The sequence below is a fragment of the Puma concolor genome, chromosome E3, assembly GCF_028749965.1.
Source record: "Puma concolor isolate L17-30 chromosome E3, mPumCon1.1.hap2, whole genome shotgun sequence".
NCBI classification, from domain to species: Eukaryota; Metazoa; Chordata; class Mammalia; order Carnivora; family Felidae; genus Puma; species Puma concolor.
In genome coordinates, this window is record NC_141682.1 from 41,041,572 (window position 1) to 41,055,714 (window position 14,143).

Here is a 14,143-nt window from a genome sequence, read left to right on the forward strand (position 1 = left end):
CAGGGCTTCGCTGACTGTCTTCTCGTCATTCTTTTCAGCAAATGGCGGATGACGCCGGTGCTGCGGGAGGGCCCGGAGGGCCCGGGGGCCCTGGAATGGGAGGCCGCGGCGGCTTCCGCGGAGGCTTCGGCAGCGGCATCCGTGGTCGGGGCCGCGGCCGGGGTCGAGGCCGGGGCCGCGGCCGCGGAGCTCGCGGAGGCAAGGCCGAGGACAAGGAGGTGGGTTCGGGCCGCTCGCGTGAGACGGGCCCATGGGCGGCGGCGCCGGACGTACGGTCCTAGTCACCTGAGCTTTTTCTTTCCAGTGGATGCCCGTCACCAAGCTGGGCCGCCTGGTCAAGGATATGAAGATCAAGTCCCTGGAGGAGATCTATCTCTTCTCTCTGCCCATCAAGGTAGCGCGTGCGTCCTCCCGCGGACGGGCCGGTGGGCGGGTGCGGCCTCTGGGCTTCTCGTTTAATGTGGGCTCCAGGGATGACCTCTGTCCGTGGCGGGACAACTTGGGGACCGGTTCCAGGGGTCCGGGTGATGGTTCTCAAAGGTGGCTTCTGTGTCGTGATAACCGCTTTTGTGTCCATGTCACGTTTTCCAGGAGTCCGAGATCATTGACTTTTTCTTGGGGGCGTCACTCAAGGACGAGGTCTTGAAGATTATGCCTGTGCAGAAGCAGACCCGCGCTGGCCAGCGGACCAGGTTCAAGGTAGCCGAGCCGTTTCTGCCGAGGCGCTTTGTGAGGCTCTCTCAGCTCTGCACAGCCACACTTGCTGCCTCACGTGTGGCTTTCGTAATGGGGAGAGAGAGGAAAGATCTCCTCTGGACCTCAGAGCGGCCTGGCGGTGGCCACTCTTTTCCTTGAGGAGGGCAACAGGTCCTGGTGGGTGTTCTGGTGGGAGTTGCTGGTGTTGTGCGAGCCTGTGCAGGCAATGGACCACGGGTCACGTCAGGTTTTTTATAGGCATTTGTTGCCATCGGAGACTACAATGGACACGTTGGTCTGGGTGTTAAGTGTTCTAAGGAGGTAGCCACCGCCATCCGTGGGGCCATCATCCTGGCCAAGCTTTCCATCGTCCCCGTGCGGCGAGGCTACTGGGGGAACAAGATTGGGAAGCCCCACACTGTACCATGCAAGGTAGGCCGGGGGTAGCCAACCATGGGGCTTGCAGGGGTGCAGACTCCTGATCACCCATCTGCTGACTCCTCCCACCTTCACAGGTGACAGGCCGCTGTGGTTCTGTGCTGGTGCGCCTCATTCCTGCCCCCAGAGGCACTGGCATTGTCTCAGCCCCTGTACCTAAGAAGCTACTGATGATGGCTGGTATCGATGACTGCTACACCTCAGCTAGGGGCTGCACTGCCACCCTGGGCAACTTCGGTAGGTGGTCCCAAGGGGGGCTGTGGCTTCTCTCAGCTCCGCTTAATCATACTCGGTGTGTGGTTGGCGTATTTTCAGAGAGAGAGAGAGGAAGGCTCTCCTAATGCACGGCAGACCGGCCCCAAGTGGCCTCTCTGTTCCTAGGAGTGCAACAGTGTCTGTCTGTACCTGTGGTGTTTGTCACAAGAATCCACCAGCTCACTCCTGTTTTCCCCTTTGCAGCCAAGGCCACTTTTGATGCCATTTCCAAGACCTACAGCTATCTCACCCCTGATCTTTGGAAGGAGACTGTGTTCACCAAGTCTCCCTATCAGGTACTGCCTGCCTACCCCCGCCTTGTGAGCCTGGACAAGTGTGGACGATGGGGCGGCATCTGTATAACTTAAGTCTCTGTTTTTCCCAGGAATTCACTGACCATCTTGTAAAGACCCACACCAGAGTCTCTGTGCAGAGGACCCAGGCTCCAGCTGTGGCCACCACATAGTTTTGTATGAGAAGAATAAAGTGAATTGAAGCTTGTTAATAGTGTTTTTTATTTCAAGTTTAGTAGCAGGTAGATTTGAAGGGCGATGAAGCCAACGAAATGAATTAAGATTCACCAATAGGTCAAATAAGGATTGAAAAAGACCAAAAGCCAATTTGATATTACTCTTTATTTTAGCAATAGTTCCGTATGGGGGCTGAAAGAGCTGCCTCACGCAGCGGCGGCCTCTTTAGCAGCTTTTCTCTCTGCCAGCATCCGCTGCTTCTGCTTCGCCAGGCACTTTCTGGCTGAATAATGGGCACCCAGGTCATGATCTGAGGAAGAGATTGGGGGGGAGGGAAGTCATGGGCCAAATCTACCAAAGGCATAGACTGGAGTCTTCAGAAGCAGAGAAAGAAAAGGCAGCACAGATACCTGGCAGCAAACAGACCCCTCCCCCAGCCAGTCAGCACACTTGGGCAGGAATGTTAGTAAAAAACCCTGACTGGAGAAAATGGGAGGGTTGAAGGATGAGGCCAGTGTGGGGGCTCACGTACAGCGGTCCTGGTAGGCCTTGGCCACGTGGGCAAACTGCTCAATCTCCTTGGCGCAGTTCTCCCTGTAGCTCTCGCCTTCCCTCTGCTGACACGCCTTCAGCCTTTCCTGGATAATATTGACGATTTCTTGATCGACTTTACTGAAAGAAGAACCAAGAAAGTGGTCCACAAAGAATCCTTACCTGTACCCAGACGTCATAGGTCGGGGCTCTCCACCCACAAGATGTGGGCCAAGCCCAGGAGGCCTTCTTGTCAACCGACCACCATCCCAGGGTCTCCCCAGGGAAAGGGCCCAGCCAGAGATGCTCACTGTGCAAGGCTCAGTATTCCCTGACTTAAGAAGGGACATACTAGTCTCTCCTCCATTGCATTTCTGCTTCAAACATGCACAAGACATCCTTTTCCTGGCACTCGGTGATATCTGGCACACGACGGAACTCCCGATGGTAGTAGTAATACCTGTTCTTCGCATGCTGCCGCTCTATAAACTCTGTAAAGAGAAAAACCCTACTTGTTTGGACAGTCCAGAGTCTGGGCTCTTAGCTTTGTTACTTCCCACAAACCAAAGAAGCAGATTTCCCAAATGTTCCCAGCTTTCATAAAGACTGCCATTTGGACTCTAACAAGTGTGGCTGGTAGCCCTGGGCTACAAATGGGGACCTCCACCATTTATGGAGGGTTCCTGGGAGCCAGGCACGTTGTCTCACTCGGTCCCCAAAACAATCCTGTGGGGTGGGTCCTTTTCAGTGCAGACAGTACCGAGGCCCAGAGAGATACAGGATTCGGAACCCAAGCTCTGCAAGCCCACACCCTTCTCCAGATCCCCCTGTGGGCCAACCTCGCCCACCGCACAAGGTCTCCACCCTGTAGGCAGACGGCCCGTGCCAGTTTTGCCACCACTGACCTTCTGGCCTCAACTTCCCCACCGGTAAACTAACGAGTTGGAACTGGTGCGATCTCATCCCTCCAGACGTATAGAACATTTTCTAGGGGCGCCTGGGTGGCTCAGTCGGTTAAGCGTCCGACTTCAGCTCAGGTCACGATCTCACGATCCAGGAGTTCGAGCCCCGCGTCGGGCTCTGGGCTGATGGCTCAGAGCCTGGAGCCTGCTTCCGATTCTGTGTCTCCCTCTCTCTCTGCCCCTCCCCCGTTCATGCTCTGTCTCTGTCTCAAAAATAAATAAAAACATTAAAAAAAAAAATTAAAACACTTTCTAAAAAATCATCACAAAAAAGAGGAGTGGATCCATTGCCATGCCTTTTCCAGATGTGGGGGTCTGATTTGTTGACTTTATCCCAACAAGCCACCAGGGCATGGCGCTCACTCCAAATGTTTTGTTGTTGAACGAATGAATTGGTTAATTATTTTTTTAACGGAGGCTCCATGCCTAGCGTGGAGTCCAACACATGGCTTGAACTCACAACCCTGAGATCAAGACCTGAACTGAGATCAAGAGTGGGATGCTTAACCGACTGAGCCACCCTGGCACCCCCGAATTGGTTAATGGATGAGTTGCTTAGCATTAGTGACTGAGGGCAGTGTGTGCTCGTGCTACGGAGCGAGCTGAACAACAAACTGGGCAACAAAGAGCTGTTTTAAACATCTACCTGGTTTGGACCACGGTTGGGGGTATCTGGACAGCTCTTAAGCTTGGGCACACACGGAGTACAAGTCACAGCATATCTAGGTCGAGGGGACCTCGGCCATCCCCTGACTATCCGGGTCATTTTGTAGGCGTGCAGAGGGTTAGCAGAGAACCCTTCAACAGCCGTTTGCTGACTGCCTACTGTGCACAACTCAGGATACAAAGCGTGCAGGGAGAATGGGGTTCAACAAGCCTCAGGCCAGGGTGCGATCCGCACACACCCCCTTAATATTTGGGCGAGCCTGGAGACCAGGGGTGCGTGGAGAGTTCCGCCAGGCGGCGAGGGCCGGAAAGCAATGAGGGGTCTTGGTGCAGAAGCGAGGGGTGTTCCTAGGGTGCAGTGGAAACGGGGTGGGGGTCCAAGGAGGCGACGAGACCCCAGGTGTCCGGGTGGGGACGACGGGGACCGGTCACAGGGGCGAAGCCCTAGGTGCGGCGGAGTATTCCAGATTGGGCGGCGGGGGGCCCTGGGGAGCGGTGAGGCCCGGATGGGGTTCGTACCTCTCACTAGGGTCACAGGTCGGTCCACGAGGAGATCGAAGGCCTTCGTCACATAGGTTATGGGGTTGGGCAGCGAGGTCTGCGGCGAGGGCGCCGGTGTGCGCCGCGGGGGTTCCGGGTACACGTCCTTATCCCAGCTATCCGGCATCGCGGCGGCGTGCGGTGGGGCTCTTCTCTCGGACGAGCGAGCCTGGCCTCTGACCGGTTACCACGGCCTAGTTCGCCCGCAGCAGAGGACACCCTAGGGCGGCTGCGCCGGCGCAAGGCGGCCGGCACTCGCGAGGCACCATGGGACTTATAGTTCTCCCGCTGCAGAGGCCGCTGTAGGACAGCTGCGCCTGCGCGGGACTGCCTGCGCTCGCGAGGCACCATGGGACTCGTAGTTCTGCAGGCCCGCCCAATGGTGGGCTCGGGAAACCCCTCCCAGCGCGGGGGCTGTGGTTTGTGTGCTGTGCGCTAGACGCTGGTCTCGGCGCTTGGAATACGCCAGTGGAGAAAACAGAGGCCCCTGCTTACGTTGTAAGACGAGACAAACACTGGAAGAAGCAGACTATTCATTCAGTTTCTTTGGTGTGCAGGTACGTGGCAAGTGCAGTAGGCAGCAAGACGCACAGAGCTGGGCCCTTCTGGAGAACTCAGACCTGTAGAACAACCTAAAAACACAACAAAGTCAACAAATAACAAACTACCAAATGCCCCACTCTTTCAGGAAGCCTTCCTGAATTGTCCCTTCCCTGCAGCCTTCTCTGGGCTCCACTGTGTCTTCCAGAGCCCCTCATGGATTGGCCAATGCCAGTAAGCTTAGGGGGCCTTTCTGGGGCAGAACAAGAGGCAGGGCTTGCCCTTGGGGCTCTCACCCACAGGGAGAAGTGGCTCCTATGCTGGACGCAGAGTGCTCTGGTCTGGGACTGATGTTTCTGTCCCGGCCCCGAGCACTGTTGTGCCCCCTGGGGTAGCTCCACTGACCAGCGCCCTGTTGATCACCTTCCATGATCTCCATATCTGGCATGGCCCTCGGCCAGCACCACGGAGGGTGCTGGTCACTTCATGCCTGGAGGCCGGGGTCAGGGACATGGAGCCATCAACTCTACGGATGCACAGGATCTGGGGTCACAGAAATGTCAGATCGTGAAATCACGAACCCTTAGAAACACACACTGTCAGACCAAAAGAATCTTAACATTGGCCTGTACCGTGGGGGTGAACAAGGGGATCCCACAGAGCCAGGCCCGATGCCACCGCTATGGCTCACCAGAAGAATATGAGAAAGCAGAGAACTCGATTAAAGCAAAGCGCGGGAGTGGCATCTTTCCGCTGCTGTTTGGTAGCAGAGGGGCTTGGGGATCATGTAGCAGAAGCAGGAAAAGGCATACGAGAGGGAGGAGCCCAAGTAGCTTGTGGCTCTGTGCCTGGCCCCCTGGTTCTTGGCCCGTGTGCCAAGAACCGATCCTACCACAGCCGCCTGTCTTGATGTGCTCAAGGGCCTCAGCATGGGTGGCCTTCCCTTTGCCCTGAGTGTCTGGGTGTCCCTTCTTTTCTTTTTTTTTTTTATGTTTTATTATTTATTCTTGAGAGAGAGAGAGAGAGAGAGAGAGAGAGAGAGAGAGAGAGAGAGAGCGTGAGCGGGGCAGGGGCAGAGAAGGAGACACAGAATCCCAAGCAGGCTCCAGGCCCTGAGCTGTCAGCACAGAGCCCAACACGGGGTTTGAACTCACAAGCTGTGAGATCGTGACCTGAGCCAAAGTCGGACGCTTTACCGACTGAGCCACCCAGGCGCCCCTGCGGGTGTCCCTTCTGTGCTTCCTCCGCTCAGGTAGTCTCTCTCCCCCTGGGCCACTCCTGGGGCTGAGGGTTGCCCCTTCCCAGTGATTTAATTCCTGTGGAGCTCAGCCCAAAGTGTTACAAGTTTTTTTGTCATTAACAACAGCAATGACAGAGAATTGTGACATTTTACTAGCACAAAATCTTAGCGCCAGCAAGGCAAGATCCCTAGGCCCTCAGAGACATTTCAGGCCTGTAAAACTGACTCTGTCTATAGGTTCAGAACTTGATAAGCGTAGAACCTTTGTTCTTGGATGACAGCTATTCCCACCCCCGGCCCCCGGCACCCCAGGCAGTTTGACCAGGCCCTGCTCGCAGCCCTCAGGACGAGACAGGAACTGCCAGCCAAGTGGACCAGACCCTCCTGACCGCAGCTGCCTGAGAGAAGCCCTCTCCCCAACCTGGGCTCCTTGACTCTTTACCGGGCCGACTTGTTCCTGGCCTGGGAGGGCAACACAAGGCAGAAAACGAAGTGGTGTGACCTAGTCCCGGGGCCCTTGAGGAAAGCAGTGAGAGGCCTGGCTCCAGGTATCCCCACCCCAGCCTGCCCATCGGATGCCCCCTCTCGCTCCGCCCCAGGCCAGGCCTGCTCCTGGCACCAGAGCCCATGACCGCCACGGAACATGACCAAGCTCTTCTGCCAGGGGCTAAATCTGGGACCTGGCTGCCGGGCGTTCTGGCCCTGCCATTCGACCTCCAGCGCCTGTCGGGGAGGCCCCTTCCTTTCCTGACCTGCGGGGACGGGCTGCCATGGTCAGTGGGCTAGGGGGCTGGAGCCAGCCAGCTTCCTGGGAGGGGCAGGTGGGCTTCTGGAGTCTCTTCCCAGCAGGGATGGTCCTTGGGCCTGTAGGGGAGGAGGTGACTGAAGGGGACAACAGGGGGCCAGAGCTCAGGCTGCCAGGCCTGGAATGGGCAAGAAGATAGACAGATGGCTGTGCCTCCCTTTCCCTCTAGCCCTCGGCCACAGGGTGGGCCTGTCCCTCCGGGGCCCAGCAGGCTGAGCCCACTAAAGCGGGAAGCCTGCGGGTGAGGAGAGCTTGGTGCTGGCTCTGTCCCTAAGACACTGTCCCTGAGCCGACCTGCCCTCCTTCCCTATAGATAGATGGAGGCACTGAAGACCACCAGGGCCCCGTCTGGGGTCTCTGACTCACTTCTCCGGGCCCAGAGACGCCCCAGCTCTGACTGTCCCCTCCTCCTCCCACCCCCAGTCCCACCGGAAGTTCTCTGCCCCTCGGCACGGACACCTGGGCTTCCTGCCCCACAAGAGGAGCAGCCGGCACCGGGGCAAGGTGAAGACTTGGCCTCGGGACGACCCCAGCCGGCCGGTGCACCTCACGGCTTTCCTGGGCTACAAGGCTGGCATGACGCACACTCTTCGAGAAGTGCACCGGCCGGGGCTCAGTGAGTGGCTGCGGGGGGACACGGGGGTGGGGGAGGGTGTGGAGCATCCCCAACAGCCAGAGGGTCTGGAAAGACTTCCGGAGGCCAGGAGCCTGAACTGGGCGCCAGGACGGGAGACGGTCCCAGAAAGGGCGAGGCCATGCCGCAGGAACCACAGTCAGGACACTGACTGTCACCAAGCCCTGACCGCTGGCCACCCCTCAAGGTGTGTTCTGTCATCGCCCCCGGTTTACAGATGAGGAAATTAAGCAGTTATGAAACTTGCCCATCACCAGTCCGTAAGTGGGAGAGCTACAGTTCAAAGGCAGGTGCCCCGATATACCTTTTGTTTTGAGATCATTGTAGAATCCCATGCACCCGTGACCCAATTTCCCGACGGAAACATCTTATAAACTACGGTAATATGTCACAACCGGTTATCGACATGGATACAGCCTACCCATCGTGTTCAGGTTTCCTGTGCGTGTTTAGTTCCATGCGGCTCTGCCACGTGTAAATGTGTGTACCATGGAACATTCCATCCTCACGGGAGTCCTTCCTGCTGCCCCTTTATAGCATCAGCCACCATGCCTCCAACTTTCTGGCAGCTACTCATGTGTTCTGTTCATCACCTCATATATGTGTGTATGTATATACATGTATATATTTTTGAGAGCGAGGGAGTGTGAGAGGGGGAGGAGCAGAGAGAGAGAGGGAGAGAGAATCCCAAGCAGGCTCCACACTGACGGTGGAGGATCTCACACGAACCGTGAGATCATGACCTGAGCTGAAATCAAGAGTCGGACGCTTAATCACCTGAGGCACGCAGGCTCCCCATCTCCTGATATGTTTCTTTTGGACTTGCTTTTACTTTGTTTTAGTGTCAGTAATAACATCTATGAAATCACGGGTTTTGGACAAAATACAGGTATTTTTCTAGAGCTCATCAACGTATATTCACAACTGTTAAAATTTCAACGGCTTGGGGCGCCTGGGTGGCTTGGTCGGTTGAGCGTCCGACTTCGGCTCAGGTCATGATCTACGGTCCGTGAGTTCGAGCCCCGCGTCGGGCTGTGTGCTGACAGCTCAGAGCCTGGAGCCTGCTTCGGATTCTGTGTCTCCCTCTCCCTGACCCTCCCCTGTTCATGCTCTGTCTCTGTCTGTCTCAAAAATAAATAAACGTTAAAAAAAATTTTTTTTAAATAAAATTTCAACGGCTCACGTGCTCTCCACTAAAGGAGTCCCGACCCTGCCCTTCGGGGGATGCTGCCCTGGCTGTCGTCTCTCCTCGCCCATTTCCAGAGGGTCTGATGGGGAAACTGAGGCAGGGAGCAAGTCAGGCATTGTCTGAGATCTCAGAGTCAGAGCTAGCAGAGACCACTTGAAGGACCCTGCCCAGCACCTGCTCCTTGTCCCAGACGGAGCAGAGAGAAGGGGCAGGGAGGGTGCAGGCTGGGGCCGGAGATCAGTGGGAGCCCTAAGGCCATGGTGCTCCACCCTCCCTTGGGCAGGAGGGGCTGTGGTTGGCTCTTCCACTCCATCCCCTTTCCCCGTGGGTCCCAGAGGCCCTCCTCCATGCCCCTGTCTCCGGGTCCCCTCCAGAAATTTCGAAGCGGGAGGAAGTGGAGGCAGTGACGATTGTGGAGACGCCGCCTCTGGTGGTGGTCGGCGTTGTGGGCTACGTGGCCACTCCTCGAGGCCTGCGGAGCTTCAAGACCATCTTTGCAGAGCACCTCAGTGATGAGTGCCGTCGCCGCTTCTACAAGGACTGGTGAGCGTTGCCCCCGGGGGGACCACCTGTGGACTGGCACGAGGGGGGTGGGAAGTGGCAACAGTGTATGGGAGGCAGGAAAGTGTTTGTGGGGTAGGTTGCCTTCAATTCAATGAAAGACAAGTACTAGGGGGCTGGAGTGGAAATTGGGATAGAGGAAGAGGGGAAGCGCATGTTCTAATCCCCAGGGTTAATTAAGGGACTAATTTGATGAAATGTTAGAGTCGGCTCAGAGCTTCCTAGCAGCAAGGGTGAAAAGGGAAATAGCTAGCTGACAAGCTCTTCTCCTCAGAAAGGAAGGCATTTGGGGGCACTCAGTCCTGAAAGGGAAGGCCCATGTGCCCAAGGAACCTCACTGACACCCCCATCCTTACGGAGTTAGAGGCATAGCCCGGTCCTGGCCCTGTCTGGGAGGTAATAAGCTTGGGCTTCTGAGCCAGCACGGGCTGTACGACCACAGGCGAGCTGGCTCACCTCTTAGAGCCTCTTAGATTGATCCCCCCCCATCACAGACACCACCAGATGGAGACACCATCCGATGGAGTAATCCCTGTGTCATGAGGCTGCCGTGAGGATTAAATGAGCAGTGTGTCAAGTGCTCAGCACACAGAAAGTGCTCACCGAGTGCCAGCTGGCCTTGTTTCTGTTCTTTCTACTGTTATCAATTTGGCCCTCATCCAGGGCCTTTGACTTTTGTGAGCTGTCGTTTCTTCCTCTGTAGAATGGGGACAGGACATCCACCCTCCAGAGTTTGGGGGAGGGTTGGGAATGACGCGGCGTGGCGCCTGGCCAGTACTGGCCGTTGGCCCTAGAAGCGGGGTCTGCGGCCGCAGCGGTGTAGGCAGGTGGCCGTGGCGCCGGCCAGCACGCGCCTCCCTCGAGCTCGGGCACATCTGACGCCCACACGCAGGCCTCAGGAGGCGGAGCGCGTCCGCTCTGTACAGGAGGAGCCGGAGACCCGGAGAGGGAGGGGCAGTCTGTGCTTGACGACGACGGGGAGCCCCGGGGGAGGGCCCTGCGGTGGCCTCCCCGGGAAGGGAAGGAGGGAGGAGAGGACATTCCCTGCCCTGAGGGGCCTGTGGGGTGGGCTGTGGGCACGTGGGGGCTGGGCAGGCCTGGGCAGCTGCCCCGGCTGGCCCCTCTACGTGTCTCCTGCGTGTGGCTCAGGCACAAGAGCAAGAAGAAAGCCTTCACCAAGGCCTGCAAGAGATGGCGTGACGCCGAGGGCAAAAAGCAGCTGCAGAAAGACTTTGCCGCCATGAAGAAGTACTGCAAAGTCATTCGCGTCATTGTCCACACTCAGGTCAGCCCTGCCACCTCGTCCGCACCCGGTCGGCCGGTCCACTCCCTGGGCCCACCCTCCCCCGCCCCAGCTTCCAGGAGCCCTGGCAAATGTCAGCCTAAAAATACCACGAGCCGGGGCACAGCCCCAAAGGGCTGGGGGACTGGCTGTGCTGGCCTCCCGCAGCCCCGGGGATGGGCGTCCGTGTGCTCTGAGGGCTCTGGGCCGTCCGCCACGCCTAGTGGTCAACCAAGGCCCTGACACGCCCCACAAGGCCTGGATCTCCTGCCAATGTCCAGTGTAGAGGGCCAGCCACCTCCCGTTGGGTCCTGGCACAAGGTGTGTGTGAGTCAACATTCGTACGTGGGGTCTGGCTTGAGTGGGCTGACAGGTTGCTAACATCTTCTGGCTTATTCTGGAACAGTCCTTGGCATCTTGTCCTCAGGGAAGGCTTGCGTAGGCCTGGAGCAGCACCCCTCTGCTCCCCTGCCTCGGTTACTGCCACACTTGCTGTTCCTGGTTACACGTGTCATTGGTCCTGTCCGTTTCCCTTTACAGACTAGCTCCACGGGGGCAGGGCCGTGGCTGCCTGTTCAGTGCTGTGCCCCCAGCACCCCAGCCACCGAGAGCCCTGTATGCAGTAGGTGCTCCATAAGTACATGTTGAGCACTGGGCTGTGACTTGCGTCCCTGCTTCCACCCGTGTGTCCCCGCAGCCCGTGCCTCACACAGCAGCAGCCAGAGGTGTCTAAAAACATGAACCAGATTGTGCCACATCCTGCACTTAGAATAAAGCCCAAGCCTCTCCCTTCAAGACTGGCCCGGGCAGGGCCCAGCTCACCTCTGACTTCATCCTGCACCACGTTCCTCCTTGCTCACCACGGTCTAGACATACTGCTCTCCTTTCTAGCCCACCAGCTCCCCAGGATCTTCCCTGCCACAGGGCCTTTGCACAGGTGGTTCCCTCTGCTCCCCAAACTTTCAGATCTTCACTCAGTAGCTCCTTCTTGTTATTGAGGGGTGTCCCCTCAGAGGACACGTACTGCCTTACGGGCAGTAACTGTCCCTGCTGCCCCCAATATTCCATCAGAATATTCAGTCCTCCCCGGTGCCCAGCACAGAATATAGCATATCGAAAGACTGGAGTACTGGAACATCGGCTGAACGCATGTATGCATGAAAGCCTGCTGGGGGTCACCAGCCAGTCATGCCAGGTCTGCGGTTGGGGGGTGCAGCCCTCTGGGAACCGACTGGCCGGGCCATGTCCTGCAGATGAAGCTGCTGCCTTTCCGGCAGAAGAAGGCCCACATCATGGAGATCCAGCTGAATGGCGGCACGGTGGCTGAGAAGGTGGCCTGGGCCCAGGCCCGGCTGGAGAAGCAGGTGCCGGTGCACAGTGTGTTCAGCCAGAGTGAGGTCATCGATGTCATTGCTGTCACCAAGGGCCGGGGGGTCAAAGGTAGGGCTGGGTGGGGACGGTGGCTCCAGGAAGGCTGCCTGGAGGGGGTGGGGGCCAGACTGGCCTCTAAGCCCGCCCCCACCACCTGCAGGGGTCACGAGCCGCTGGCATACCAAGAAGCTGCCACGGAAGACCCACAAGGGACTGCGCAAGGTGGCCTGCATTGGCGCCTGGCACCCTGCCCGTGTGGGCTGCTCCATCGCTCGGGCCGGGCAGAAGGGCTATCACCACCGCACGGAGCTCAACAAGAAGGTGCGTCCGCAGTCCTGGTGGCAGAGGGACACTCGTGACCGGACCCCAGTGGGTAGGGTGCCTGACCCGGACGCTGCCTGGCCCCCCAAAGGCTCTGAAATGCCCCTGCCGGTGCCTGGGTCTGAGCACCCGTGCTGATGGGTATAGACCTGCCACTGGCTCCAGAGGCCACGTGCTGCCTGCCACGTGCCCTGTTCTTGCAGATCTACCGTATTGGCCGCGGGCTGCACACGGAGGACGGGAAGGTGGTCAGGAACAATGCGTCCACCAGCTACGATGTGACGGACAAGTCCATCACGCCGCTGGTGAGGGGGTCTGGTGTGCACGTGTGGAGCAGGTGTGTGGGGTGCCTCCCTGCCCCCAGAGCTCGGGCCCCAGCGAGCAGCCCCCCGGTGGAACAAACTCCTGCCGTCCCTGCATCCTCTGAGCCCCCTCGGCACACAGCTCACACTCCGACCGCCATCATGGGTGTGGAGCATGGCAGGTCCAGCCGTGGCCTGGGACTCGGGCCACCTGGGTTCAAGTCCCGGCTGCACTATGTAGCAGCTGCAAGGCCTGAACGAGTGATTCTGCTTCTCTGAGCCTCAGTGTCTCCCTCGCTAAGAGCGTTCAGTGAGATAAGGACTTAGAATGTGGCTCAGGTGCTGCCCTGGGGCCAGGGGCTGGCTCCAGCTCATGTGTGGGGAGCTCTCCCGGGGCTTGCAGCTGCCCCTAACAGTGCAGCCCCTTTCGGAGCCTGGATCCTGACCCACCTCCCCGCAGGGCGGCTTCCCCCACTACGGGGAAGTCAACAATGACTTCGTCATGCTGAAGGGTTGCATCGCGGGCACCAAGAAGCGGGTCATCACGCTGAGGAAGGTCAGTGCCTCTATGGTGGGAGGGTCGAGGGACTGGCCTGCCCTGTCCTTCACCTTGCTCCCAAGAGGGTGGGAATAGGGAGAGCAAAGAGGGAGGGGTTCTGGCAGAAGCCGAGTGAGTGAGACCTTCCCGTGTGGCCTGGGGGTGGCGGGAGGCAGTGGGTGAGGACCTTGCATCTTGCTCCTCTCCAGTCCCTCCTGGTGCACCACAGCCGCCAGGCCCTGGAGAACATCGAACTCAAGTTCATCGACACCACCTCCAAGTTTGGCCACGGCCGCTTCCAGACGGCCCAAGAGAAGAGGGTGTTCATGGTGAGCCCACCTACCCCTTGTTCTCTGGGGCTCAGACCCCACACCCCTCTTGCGCCACAGTTGGGGAGCTGGAGCAGATGAGGGTGGCTGGGGCGTCCCCTGCCCTCATCCAGAGGAGGGGCTTATAGGAGTCCAGTCCCGGGCACTGACTCGTGCGTGGAAAGAAAGCGGAGCAGAGGCTGGCCAGGGCCAGTATTCCCGGCTAGAACTCCGTGGCGAGCGCTGCTGTCTCCTCCAACCCCTCAACCAGGGTCCCCAGAAGAAACATCTTGAGAAGGAAAAGTCCGAGACCTCGAGAGACCTGTAGGCGGCTTGGGATGGAGGGAGCCTGAAGGAAGCATGCGCGACCCCTGCCTGCCCCCTCTGTCTAATAAAGTGCGAAGGCGACTCTTCCCACGGTGTCTCAGAGTTGCGAGCGCGGAAAGGCGGGGGACCGCGGGTGGCCCGGCGGCTCCGCGGGCGGCCAGGACCCT

The 14,143-nt window shown here is 58.4% G+C and overlaps 3 protein-coding genes and 2 non-coding genes across 6 annotated transcripts; 4 read left to right on the plus strand and 1 right to left on the minus strand.

The window, feature by feature from the left end:
• Window positions 1–10: 10 nt before the first annotated feature.
• Window positions 11–1,894, plus strand: RPS2 (ribosomal protein S2). The gene is made up of 7 exons (XM_086691597.1): window positions 11–218; window positions 305–394; window positions 592–699; window positions 955–1,128; window positions 1,212–1,371; window positions 1,594–1,685; window positions 1,775–1,894. The coding sequence occupies exons 1-7, from the start codon at window positions 42–44 to the stop codon at window positions 1,853–1,855; spliced, it is 882 nt and encodes a 293-aa protein (XP_086547723.1). The 5' UTR covers window positions 11–41; the 3' UTR covers window positions 1,856–1,894.
• On the plus strand, window positions 735–869 carry LOC147573217 (small nucleolar RNA SNORA64/SNORA10 family). Its single transcript, XR_015245727.1, has one exon. It is a non-coding gene; the product is annotated as a small nucleolar RNA SNORA64/SNORA10 family (small nucleolar RNA).
• LOC147573218 (small nucleolar RNA SNORA64/SNORA10 family) lies at window positions 1,398–1,528 on the plus strand. The gene has a single exon (XR_015245726.1). It is a non-coding gene; the product is annotated as a small nucleolar RNA SNORA64/SNORA10 family (small nucleolar RNA).
• A 120-nt stretch (window positions 1,895–2,014) lies between the features above and the next one.
• NDUFB10 (NADH:ubiquinone oxidoreductase subunit B10) lies at window positions 2,015–4,802 on the minus strand. Its single transcript, XM_025916881.2, has 4 exons — window positions 4,538–4,802; window positions 2,743–2,881; window positions 2,392–2,531; window positions 2,015–2,169 (listed from the first exon to the last, which is right to left on the minus strand). Exons 1-4 carry the CDS (start codon window positions 4,683–4,685, stop codon window positions 2,066–2,068), a joined length of 531 nt encoding a protein of 176 aa, XP_025772666.1. The 5' UTR covers window positions 4,686–4,802; the 3' UTR covers window positions 2,015–2,065.
• Window positions 4,803–6,952: 2,150 nt separating this feature from the next.
• RPL3L (ribosomal protein L3 like) lies at window positions 6,953–14,061 on the plus strand. 2 transcript variants are annotated; one of them, XM_086691593.1, is made up of 10 exons: window positions 6,953–7,111; window positions 7,567–7,759; window positions 9,341–9,509; window positions 10,677–10,812; window positions 12,063–12,249; window positions 12,341–12,501; window positions 12,705–12,806; window positions 13,264–13,359; window positions 13,551–13,670; window positions 13,921–14,061. In XM_086691593.1, exons 1-10 carry the CDS (start codon window positions 7,109–7,111, stop codon window positions 13,975–13,977), a joined length of 1,224 nt encoding a protein of 407 aa, XP_086547719.1. In that variant the 5' UTR covers window positions 6,953–7,108; the 3' UTR covers window positions 13,978–14,061. The 2 variants fall into 2 exon arrangements, with proteins under 2 accessions (XP_086547719.1, XP_086547718.1); XM_086691592.1 differs by having other exon boundaries at window positions 7,094–7,159.
• The last annotated feature ends 82 nt before the right edge of the window (window positions 14,062–14,143 follow it).

Bases quoted from the DNA above. Each gene is read 5' to 3' on its own strand.
- RPL3L (XM_086691592.1), top strand. From the start codon at position 7,109: ATGGTCAGTGGGCTAGGGGGCTGGAGCCAGCCAGCTTCCTGGGAGGGG. The intron at 7,760-9,340 runs GTGAGTGGCTGC...GGTCCCCTCCAG, and splicing joins AGTGCACCGGCCGGGGCTCA to AAATTTCGAAGCGGGAGGAA. The intron at 12,502-12,704 runs GTGCGTCCGCAG...CTGTTCTTGCAG, and splicing joins GCACGGAGCTCAACAAGAAG to ATCTACCGTATTGGCCGCGG.
- NDUFB10 (XM_025916881.2), bottom strand. From the start codon at position 4,685: ATGCCGGATAGCTGGGATAAGGACGTGTACCCGGAACCCCCGCGGCGC. The intron at 2,882-4,537 runs GTACGAACCCCA...TTCTCTTTACAG, and splicing joins ACCTGTGACCCTAGTGAGAG to AGTTTATAGAGCGGCAGCAT. The intron at 2,532-2,742 runs GTATGTCCCTTC...TTCTTCTTTCAG, and splicing joins ATGCAATGGAGGAGAGACTA to TAAAGTCGATCAAGAAATCG.
- RPS2 (XM_086691597.1), top strand. From the start codon at position 42: ATGGCGGATGACGCCGGTGCTGCGGGAGGGCCCGGAGGGCCCGGGGGC. The intron at 219-304 runs GTGGGTTCGGGC...TTTTCTTTCCAG, and splicing joins GCAAGGCCGAGGACAAGGAG to TGGATGCCCGTCACCAAGCT. The intron at 395-591 runs GTAGCGCGTGCG...CACGTTTTCCAG, and splicing joins TCTTCTCTCTGCCCATCAAG to GAGTCCGAGATCATTGACTT.